The 11,262-nt window shown below is 34.1% G+C and overlaps 2 protein-coding genes across 2 annotated transcripts; both read left to right on the top strand.

Annotated features, from left to right (window-relative positions):
- Positions 1 to 2,712: 2,712 nt before the first annotated feature.
- Positions 2,713 to 4,846, top strand: LOC147803368 (uncharacterized). Its single transcript, XM_087151266.1, has 2 exons — positions 2,713 to 4,399; positions 4,467 to 4,846. The coding sequence occupies exons 1-2, from the start codon at positions 2,713 to 2,715 to the stop codon at positions 4,844 to 4,846; spliced, it is 2,067 nt and encodes a 688-aa protein (XP_087007392.1).
- Positions 4,847 to 4,902: 56 nt separating this feature from the next.
- LOC147803367 (uncharacterized) lies at positions 4,903 to 10,530 on the top strand. Its single transcript, XM_087151265.1, has 2 exons — positions 4,903 to 6,738; positions 10,402 to 10,530. Exons 1-2 carry the CDS (start codon positions 4,903 to 4,905, stop codon positions 10,528 to 10,530), a joined length of 1,965 nt encoding a protein of 654 aa, XP_087007391.1.
- The last annotated feature ends 732 nt before the right edge of the window (positions 10,531 to 11,262 follow it).

Below are 11,262 nucleotides of genomic sequence, written 5' to 3'. Positions count from 1 at the left end.
AAAAGCTATTAAACGTTTTAAAAAAGGCCAATTTTTTAAAAATTTGTGGCCATTTGGTAAAATGGCATATTGCCCGATGAAATATCTTTTCTACCTGTCTGTAACTGGTCTGTATTGATTTTTATGCAATCAGTATGGAACCATATTTAAAAGACACTTGCAATTGCAAGCCCTACCGCTGTTTTTCAAAATTCTTACAAGATAAATGAAAAAAAGAAGTCAAAGTTGAAGTGTAATAAGACTAGCAGAGGCAAATCTGTAATTTTAAGCTTCTACCGTCTACCATCTTACGGTATAAAATTATTTCAGATTTAAAACGGAGAAATAAATTAATCACTTTAAAAGCTATTAAATGTTTTAAAAAAGGCCAATTTTTTAAAAATTTGTGGCCATTTGGCAAAATGGCATATTGCCCGATGAAATACCTTTTCTACCTGTCTGTAACTGGTCTGTATTGATTTTTATGCAATCAGTATGGAACTTCTGTAATTGTAAGCCCTACCGCTGTTTTTCAAAATTCTTTCGCCGAGATAAATAAAAAAAATTTGAAGTTGAAGTGTAATAAAGCTAGCACTTGAGGCAAATCTATAATTTTAAACTACGTATACCATCTTACAGAATAAAATTATTTGAGATTTAAAACAAATAAATTAATCATTTGAAAGCTATTAAACTTCTTAAAAAATGCCAATTTGGCAAAAATTGGGCATATTTCCCGATGAAATACGTTTTCTACGAGTTTGTACCTGGTCTGTATTAATTTTTATGCAATCAGTATGGAACCATATTTAAAAGACATCTGTAATTGCAAGCCTTACAGCTGTTTTTCAAAAATTTTTCGTTATGATAAATAAAAAAAAGTCAAAGTTGAAGTGTAATAAGCTCTGTAGTACTTCAAGCAAATCTATAATTTTTAACTTCCTAAACCATCTTACCGTATAATATTATTTGAGATTTAAAACGGGCAAAAAAATTTGATCACTTTAAAAGTTATTAAACTTTGAAAATATGAAAATTTGGTAAATTTTTTCAAGGTAGATAAAATCAATTTACATAAATTATCAAATTCAAATAAATATGTGCGAAAATAAAGAATTATTCATTGATTTTAAACATTTTCATCTAGGTCGAAAAACTCTTCTCGTATTGGCATTTTTAATTTTTTTTTATGATCTTCGATAACACATCTTTTTTGAAGCCTCAAAAAATTCTAAACTATGAATGCATTTGTTTTGTTGTTAATAGGAAAAACGCTTCTTTTTGTTCGGCCTTAAATTCAATTTGCCTCATCACTAGAGGGCGCTATTATTCATGTTTTATTCTTTCTATTAATTTTGTTGTTCAGTGTGTGTGTGTAAACAAAGAGGATTAAAGTTAGATTTAGAAGCGCGTGCTGTTTCTTGTCTCGTCTCATCATCGAAATGGTCCGTCCGAGCCCCAGCATATAATTTTTAAGATGAATGACAGTGACACAGTCAACGAAACTTCTAAATCAACGGAATAACATTCAAAAAACCCAAAAGCAAATCGAAAGCGAAACCATCACACTCGTTAATTGAGAAGGTCACAAACACAATGGATCAATTACTACAGCAAAAAAGGATCCTAAAAGGTAAGCTAACTAGATTAACTAATCAAATTGACTTACTTAACAATTAAACAATATCTACTTCAATAATTGAAGTCTATGAAAATAATGTAAACACATTAAACATCGAAATCAATAAATTGAATATTGACATACTAAGCACATGTCAAGATACAGATTATAACAATTATGAAGAGGAAATGCATGATATCTTTTCAAAACTAGATAAATTAAAAATAACCTTAAAAGATGAAATGATAAAATTAAACGAAAATAATTAACGAATTAACAATACTGCATCTAACAATGACATATCCTTAAATACTTCAAACTGTCAAAACAATGTAAAATTACCGCGAGTTGAATTGCCAATTTTTACATCAAATTTCATTGATTGGATTTCCTTTAGAGATCTATTTTTAGCTTGCGTTGGAGACAACGATAACTTAAGTAAAAGTCAGAAATTACAATATCTTAAACTTTCAGTTAAAGGCGAAGCATTTGGTTTGTTGCAATCTATACAAATTTCTAATGATAATTATGACACAGCGTGGCAAATTCTAAAAGACAGATACGAAAATGAATCAGAAATAACAAATGCAGCTTTAAGCAAATTAGTTTCGCAGCCTAATCTAAAGCATGAATCAGCTACTGGTTTGCGAAAACTTATTGACACCACACAACAATGTATCGACACATTAAAAATTCTCAAACAACCTGTCGAGCATTGGGATACAATAATTATATTTCTATTGCGCAACAAATTAGATCACGAAACACTCAAAAATTGGTCGTTAGAAGAATCAAAACAAATTAAACCTTCTTTTCAATATTTTAAAGAATTTATATTAAAAAGAGCAAATGTGCTCGCATCCTTGGCTAATTGCCAGAAAGAAAAACAAGGTCAAAGTTCGTTTTGCGGTTATAGGCAGAATAAAGTTTCTCATCCGATCGACTCTAATTTATGCGTGTTTTGCAAAGGAGAGAATCATAAACTATTTAATTGCGATAGCTTTAAAAATTTATCGATTAAAGAGAAATGGACAATAATTAAAAGTAACCGTTTATGTTCTAATTGTTTAAAAGATAATAGAAGTCATCCACTCTCTAAATGTAGAGCTAGTATGTGTAAAAATTGTTCGAAACCACATAATACAATATTATGTTCAAAAAATACGAGCGAAAACAAATCAGACTCGCAAACTGAGGGAAATGAACTCACCATTGCTAGCAATAGTACAATTGTATCTCGTGGCGTATTATTGCCTACTGCGATTGTTTACGTTAAAGACATTAATGGTGCGCTAAATAAATGCAGAGTTTTAATTGATTCAGCTAGTCAAGGCACATTTATTAGAGAAAATTGCGTAAATTTATTACAATTAAAGCGTTCTAAAACAAATGTTAACGTAGATGGTTTGAGTTCCCAAAAAATTGGTAAGGTTGCAAGTTCCGTTCAGTTAGAAATTTCATCACAATTTTATAAAAACGCGTGTATTTCTGTTGAGGCATTAATCATTCCCAAAATTACTTGTGACCTTCCTCAATTTCGAGTGGATGCGACAGCTTTAACTTCTTTTAAACATCTCCCACTAGCAGATAAAAATTGCATTCAACCAGGTCCAATAGATATCCTCTTGGGAGCAGATGTATTTGGAGAAATCATGCTAAATGGACATTTTTCGGTTCCTGAACATTCTTTAACAGCTCTAGAATCTATTTTTGGGTGGATTATCCTAGGCAAAACAAAGACTATAACTAATACAATTGTATCAAACCACGCTAGTTTCAACTCAGTCGAGTATCAGCTAGATAAATTCTGGAAGCTAGAAGAAATTACAGAAGCAAAGTCCTATTCAGAGGAAGAAATTGCATGCGAAAATCATTTTAAAGAAACATTTTCTCGAGACTCTACTGGCAGATTTGCTGTCAATTTTCCTTTTCGTGAGTCATCTGAAGAACTTGGTTCATCTAGAAATTTTGCTATTCATCGTTTGCAACAAATTGAACGTAGGTTTGTCAAAAATCAGTCACTTTCTATGCAGTATCATAAATTCATGCAAGATTATTTAGATCTCGGGCACATGGAATTAATACCAGAAACGGACATTGACGTTCCAGCCACATCTAGTTTTTATCTCCCTCATCATCCAGTTCCAAACAAAATCGGGGATAAATTCCGTGTTGTCTTCGATGGTTCTGCAAAATCTTCAACTGGTGTTTCACTTAATGACAAATTGATGGTAGGACCGCAGTTGCAAGATGACTTAACAACATTGCTCATAAGATTTAGAACACATAAAATTGCTCTAACAGCAGACATTGAGAAAATGTACAGACAGGTTATTTTGAAGGACTCTGACTTTCAAAGAATCGTATGGCGTAACTCACCCTTTGAGCCTATTCAAGATTATCGACTCACTAGAATCGCGTACGGCACAGCTTCCGCACCTTATCTTGCTACAAAATGTCTTCAACAACTAGCAGCAGAAGAAGCAGATAATTTTCCTGTGGCCTCCAATGCAGTCATGAAAGACTTCTACGTTGACGATTTAATGTCTGGAGCTGAGACACTCAGTGAAGCTCATGAATTACAAACACAATTAATGCAAATGTTATCAAGCGCTGGTTTCAGTCTGAGGAAATGGTCATCAAACAGCAATGAATTTTTGAAGACAATTGATGCAGACTTGTGCTTGAAAAATACATCCCTTGATCTAGACAGTGAAAATATCATAAAGACCTTAGGTGTTCTTTGGAACCCAGCAGACGATGTGTTCCTTTTTAAGGTTACTCCAACATCCTTTGAAGGTAGGTGTTCTTTGGAACCCAGCAGACGATGTGTTCCTTTTTAAGGTTACTCCAACATCCTTTGAAGGTACCTTGACAAAACGCCTACTTCTTTCCACTATTGCCAGAACATTCGACCCTCTAGGTTGGTTGGCACCTATTACAATTAAGTGCAAGCTAATTATGCAAGAACTGTGGAAGCATAAATTGCAGTGGGATGACACGATCTCTCCAAATATCTCACAAGAGTGGACAAAGCTTGCAGAAGATATGATGCTCGTAAAAGACATCAAAATACCAAGACTCTTGTCACCTAACAAGCAATTTCAATTATTTGGTTTCAGCGACGCTTCAGAAAAGGCTTACGCGGCTGTCATATACTGTCGCTCAGTGCTAGATGATGTTCAACTTGTTGTATCCAAATCAGTGTTCAACTTGTTGTATCCAAAACAAGAGTTGCACCACTAAAGAATGAATCTCTTCCAAGACTAGAACTATGCGGAGCTTTGCTTCTAGCAAAGCTGATGAAATTTACGTGCAGTGCATTAAATATTCCAATATCCCAATCTCACTTCTACACAGATTCAACTATCGTTCTTTCTTGGTTGGGATCGCCATCCAGCCGATGGAAAACCTTTGTTGCCAACAGAGTAGCAAAAATTCAAAGCTTATCTTCCCCAAATCAGTGGCATCACATTAGTGGTGATACAAATCCAGCAGATATCGCAACCCGTGGTGTGTCATCATCAACATTATTAACATCTCAGTGGTTTAGTGGTCCAACATTTCTGTATCAACCGATTTCTTTCCAAACAAATATGCTCATATCTCAAATGTGTGAGCCTGTGCCTGAAGAAAGAGTGTGTACTGTGCAGTCAATTGCTACAATCAGAGATTCATCTGAAGCAGATGAATTGATAAACAAATTCTCCTTTTTCTCTAAACTTAAACGTGTAACAGTTCATTGCTTAAGATTCATTCACAATTGCAGAAACTCCAAAAGTAAGGTAACTGGTTTTGTAAAAACTGATGAACTTAATAATGCTATGAATGTATTGATTAAATTAGTTCAATCTGTTGAGTTTAATAATGAGATCAATGCTCTTCAAAAAAATCAACCCTTATCTTGCAAAAGCAAAATTTTATCTCTCAATCCCTTTTTGGATCATTCAGGTATACTTAGGGTGGGAGGTCGCTTGCGACATGCAAATATCGGATACGACCAAAAACATCCCATCTTACTGCCAAAAAGGCATGCCTTAACTGATCTCATTATTAGACATTATCATCAAAATTTATTACATGCTAGTGCTCAACTTGTACTATCATCTATTCAGGAAACTTTTTGGATCATGGGTGCTAGAGACATTATCAGAAATTTAATTAGAAAATGTGTTAAATGTTGTAGAATTAGAGCATCTGTCACTAACCAAATGATGAGTGATTTGCCATCCAGTCGAATTTCACCAGCTCCTACATTTATACGATGTGGAGTTGATTATGCGGGCCCGTTCCAAATTAAAGCAGCTAAAGGACGGGGCTCTAAAACATTCAAGGCATATATAGCTCTTTTTATTTGCTTTACAACTAGAGCTATCCATTTAGAGTTGGTCACTGATCTTTCTGCAGATGCCTTCATTGCAGCCCTAAAGCGATTTATTTCACGTAGGGGTAAGTATAGCGACATATACAGTGACTGCGGGTCCAATTTTATTGCAGCTAAGCGTAAACTAATGGAATATGAAAGACTAGCAAATTCAAAGGGTTATAATCAAAATGTTGACAAATTTTTGTCTGATATGGGTATACGTTGGAACCAAAACGTGCCCGGCGCTCCTCACATGGGGGGCCTATGGGAAGCGGGCATTAAATCCACGAAATATCATTTAAAACGGGTTGTGGGTGATATCAAATTAACACACGAAGAATTTGAGACCCTCTTAGCCCAGATCGAAGCTTGTCTCAATTCTCGACCTTTAACTGCCTTATCTTGTGACCCTAACGACCTATCGGCCTTAACACCAGGTCATTTTATAATCGGAAGACCATTAACAAGCATTCCCGAACCAAATTACACCGAATCTAACATTTCTTATCTAACAAGATGGCAAATAATCCAAAAAATGGTACAGCAGTTTTGGAAACGTTGGCACAAGGAATATTTGTGTAGACTGCAACAACGACCAAAATGGCTTATGCCAACTAAAAACATCGAAATTAATGATTTGTGTTTGTTAAAAGATGATAATTTGCCACCTACCAAGTGGAAAATGTGCAGAGTAGTTCAATTACACCCCGGTATTGACAACCATGTTAGAGTTGTAACTGTTAGAACATCAGATGGCATATTTAAAAGAAATGTAACAAAATTGTGTCTTACCAAAATAAGCAGAAATTTATACTATTTGTAATTTGTACTGTCTTTATGTAAGTGTATTCATGTAAACAATTCATTTAATGTCTTATTGCATTTGTATCACATTTAAGAATTTTGAAATAGTATTTCAAGGTGGGCGGCATGTTCGGCCTTAAATTCAATTTGCCTCATCACTAGAGGGCGCTATTATTCATGTTTTATTCTTTCTATTAATTTTGTTGTTCAGTGTGTGTGTGTAAACAAAGAGGATTAAAGTTAGATTTAGAAGCGCGTGCTGTTTCTTGTCTCGTCTCATCACTTTTAGTCGAATATATTTCTCGATTTCACGAAGATTTGATTACCCCATAAGTGTTTTTTTTTCTCCATAACTTCCGAAGAATTCAGCTGAACTTTTTTTTTCCTTTAGGACTTTTTTTGAAAACTTTTATGAACAAGTTCTTGAAGCCTTTCGTATGACAGAGATTGCCTAAATCATCCATTTCTAATAAGAAAAGTATGTTTGTAAGATGTGTGCGTACATATAATAATATCCACCCATAAGATTCGAAACACCTTGCTAATACACCGATGAGCCATTACATTATGACCACCCTCCATCTATAACAATGGGCTCGCCTAGGTTTTCTTGGTTTCTCGTCCAGAAACAATGTTTTCAATGGGCACATTAGGACCCATAATCCTTGGGCACATTAGGACCCATAATCCTTATAGAACAATACCTCACGTCTGTAAGCTACTTGAACATAGTTGCAGACCAGGTTCACCCATTCATGGCAACAGTTTTTCCTACTGGGGATAGTGTTTATCAGCAGGATAATGCACCATGTCATAAGGGTCGAATCGTCGAGGAACATTCCAGTGACTTTCAAGTCATGTCTTGGCCCCCAAATTCACCTGACCTTAATCCAATAGAATAGAGCATTTGTGGTCCTACTTGGAAAACCAAATTCGTGCTGTCACGTTACTCCCTCACAATGTGAGGGAATTGCCAGTTGGACCAGTTGGTGAGCGTTTGGTACCAGATACCTCAGACTGCCTATCAGCACCTGGTGGAATCATGCCACGGCGGGTGCTAGCAGTTTTGAGGGCTAAAGGTGGTCCTACATGTTATTAGCAGGGTGGTCATAATGTAATGGCTCTTCGGTGTACAGTTAATTCAAAAGGAATTGTTACTTATGTTGATTGTTATGTTAATGTTAATTGTTATGCTAATGTTAATTGTTATGTTAATTGTTACCCCAGAGATGATAAAACAGAAGAATTTTAGCAACGCTAATTCAAATGAAGAAGCAAAGTTATTGACATAGTACAAAGTAACTACAACTGTTTGAAGCGATTTGAATTTTTTTTTAAACAATTGTGTGTTTATTTAACTTTAAAAATATCAGTGCAGTTATTAGTTTAACTAAATTTTCAAAAATATTCCATGTTCGATTAAATAACTAAACTTTTGATATGAAGAATTTTCGATATTGTAAGAATTAAAAGTTTCTTTTAAGTGGACGCATGATATATAATTTGCCAGTACAGTTTCATTTAGACATGTATAACGAGCAATTTGATGAAATATAATTAAAAACAGATAAAAATTAAAATGTATGGAGCATTTCGAAAACACAAAATTTACCAGAATATTGATTTTGAGAAAAAGCCAGTTTTAAAATTTGCACACAATAATACACTATTTTTTGCTTGAATAATACATTTTTAATGAGTTAAATGTGTGTAAAATACTTATGATTAACCTCATCAGAAATTATATAGTATTTAATAATATTCAAATGAAAAATAATCCAAAATAACAATGTTATTACAATACTTGAAAGAGAAAACGAGAAAGATGTGATAACACATTTTTAAACATATTTCAAATATATTACTTTTAACACTTAATTTAATGTTAAAAATTCGCCTGCAGAATATATCAACCCTTCTTTTTAAACTGAATTCTTTTCTAATGATATTTTTTTTATATTTTCTTGAATTTTTCTCTTCCTTGAATTTTTGAGAGGATTTTCGCTTTTTCTGACTTGCACGCCTGCAATCTTTCCTTTCAGCAACTGTTACAGAGCTCTGATAAATATGTTGATTTTTTAATTTTTATGTCTCAACATAACCTAAATTGTACTCTGCAACTGCAGCAATAACGCCAAGCTCTAATCTTTTTTTCGAGATAAACACTTCTTTTGCAAACTTACGCCAAATGCAACTGCAAAGGGGCGTGGTCATACTAAAAAAGCTTATATCTCGGTGAAAAATGATCAGATTTTAATTAATTTTTTTTAAATTTAAAGCTTATGATTCCTATTTCAAATATAAAATAAAATCTCAAAATTGAAAATTTAGTCATTTAATCGAATTTCAACGTCCCTTGTACCCTTAAAGTTAATTTTTTTGACTATTTGTTAATTTTGTTCATTCCGATATTATGGATTAGTTTGAGAACTAAAGCTTTACTTCTAGTTTTAGACATTTAAACTGAATTTTCAATCTCTTTCTTGACTAAAATATTTAGACCTTATTTTCCTGATTGCGGCGACCACCACGAGATTTTTATTTTATTTTGTAACCGTCGTTGAACAGTAGACCCAATTTTTAGGGTTTGCGACTACTAATGTTCAACTCCGTATCCTTGTAATTTTGAATTCGATCTAGAAGATACGGGAACTCCTGGATCAAGTATTGGGAGAAATTTGCCTTCGTGGAGGACTTTTTGAGGGAACTAAGCCACATTTGCGTTACATGGAGAGGAAGACCGCGGAGAATCTGCCACGGTTAGCCTGACGGCAAAGGGACTCTAACCCATGATCCGTCTACCACTTAGGATATTTCACGTCAACTCTGTGGTCGGTGCAATTCGAACCCGGTTCACCTCGTTGGAAGACGAGCGCTCTATCCCCTGAGTCATCGCGGGTCCCACGTTTTGATAGTCAAGAATCCAAATCCGTTAAAAAAAAAGATATGTTTGTTCAGATAAATTACACCATTATATCTGATTTTTAACTAATAATTAGCACTAGTTAACTAACATATTTGAGGTTTAGCTTTAACTGCGAGTTTATCCAAGCATTACAACAAAAATTATTCAAAGTGATATCTTTTTATCTGTATATTTATTTTTAAATCATCGTACATAGCTTGACCTTTTTAAATGTATATTCCCTCGACAATGTTGTTTCTACTGATATGGTTTTCTTTAAATGATGTCTACAACAAAGGAGATGGAAATCTTCGATACATTTAACATAACTTTTGTGCTGTAGGAACATTGAAAAGCAAGGCTCCTTTTAAATAGAAGCACAGAAGTGGTGGGAAAAAAAAGTGACAAAAATACAGCGATAAATGCATCCGCTCGAATACTGCTAGAGGCGTGAAACAACTCATTCAATCGATTAGAAGTTTCCGATTTTCGAGAAAGAACAATCCCCTCCATCAGAACAAAGCCCCAAACTGTTAACTTTTTTTTTGTTATTTCATTCCTCAAAATAGAATTGGTAAACATTCTCCAAACTCAAACTTTAACTATGGTTCTTATCCTTAATTAAGCTTCATCGCATCTATTCAATTCAAACTTCGGCAAAGAACAATTTTTTTCTTCCTCCAGTTTATTTACCCAATTCCGTTTCTCATATTTTGTCTTAATCAGATACACAGAAGACCCAGCGCCTCGACTATAGTTGCGAAACTTTATTATCTTTACTCTGCTATGTTTAATTATGGAAATTCTGTACCAGGTCCTTCTCTTCCTGTTTTGCATAACGACGATCAACCGTAAATGTAAACTTTCGCCATTTTTTTTTCCCTCGTCCTGTTGTTGTCATCGAACAGAACGTGTGAGTATTGTATGAGAGTACTTTTTTTTCCTGTTGCCACAAGGTTGGAAGAGATATTGATAAATATTCGAACGAGTCCTGGTTCTTCGAGGTTTATCTACTTTCCCATTCCTTCGGGATTTTCCCGGTTTTGTCTCTGGATAAAAAGGTAGGAGAATAAAACAAGGAATCGGCTGACTAGGTTTATCGACCTCCTATCTACTAAGCAAAGACAGATTGTACTTCGGGAAGAAAATTTCTGATAAATTTGTTCTTTTTTAAACGACATTTAGAATCTTTGTAAGATAACTCATTACTTTTTTGTTTTGTTATTAATTACCAAACTTCCAACTGTTTTGTGTAAGGTGTAAAATGGCATCTTTAAATAGAAAATCTTACAGAAGAACATTTTTATACAACTTTTTGGTGAAAGGTATTTTTTAAATGTCCAGTTCATGGAGCTTTCGTGAGATGTTTAATCGGTGCAAAAATAAGGCGCTTGTGGCTGCATTAATTTAACTGATGGAACATTTTAGAATAGAAAATATCAGCATTCAAAAACTGACATTGTACCAAAGAACTTGATCCGTTTTTCAAGGTTCTATCTTTGGATGGCTTTGAACTTGGGCTCCACCTTTCCGACTCTATATTTTAATGGTCATCCGAGTCAGAATTACATCAGGTAGTTTTGATTT

Source organism: Parasteatoda tepidariorum, chromosome 9, assembly GCF_982258835.1.
Source record: "Parasteatoda tepidariorum strain Cologne lab strain chromosome 9, Ptep-v5.0, whole genome shotgun sequence".
NCBI lineage: Eukaryota > Metazoa > Arthropoda > Arachnida > Araneae > Theridiidae > Parasteatoda > Parasteatoda tepidariorum.
Note: the sequence above shows the minus strand (reverse complement) of the source record. Positions and strands in the feature narration are given on the sequence as shown.

Excerpts from the sequence above, each read along its gene's own strand:
- LOC147803368 (XM_087151266.1), top strand. The coding sequence starts at position 2,713 with ATGTGTAAAAATTGTTCGAAACCACATAATACAATATTATGTTCAAAA. Across the intron at positions 4,400-4,466 it reads TACTCCAACATCCTTTGAAG|GTACCTTGACAAAACGCCTA; the intron begins GTAGGTGTTCTT and ends CATCCTTTGAAG.
- LOC147803367 (XM_087151265.1), top strand. The coding sequence starts at position 4,903 with ATGAAATTTACGTGCAGTGCATTAAATATTCCAATATCCCAATCTCAC. Across the intron at positions 6,739-10,401 it reads ATGGCATATTTAAAAGAAAT|ATACACAGAAGACCCAGCGC; the intron begins GTAACAAAATTG and ends TGTCTTAATCAG.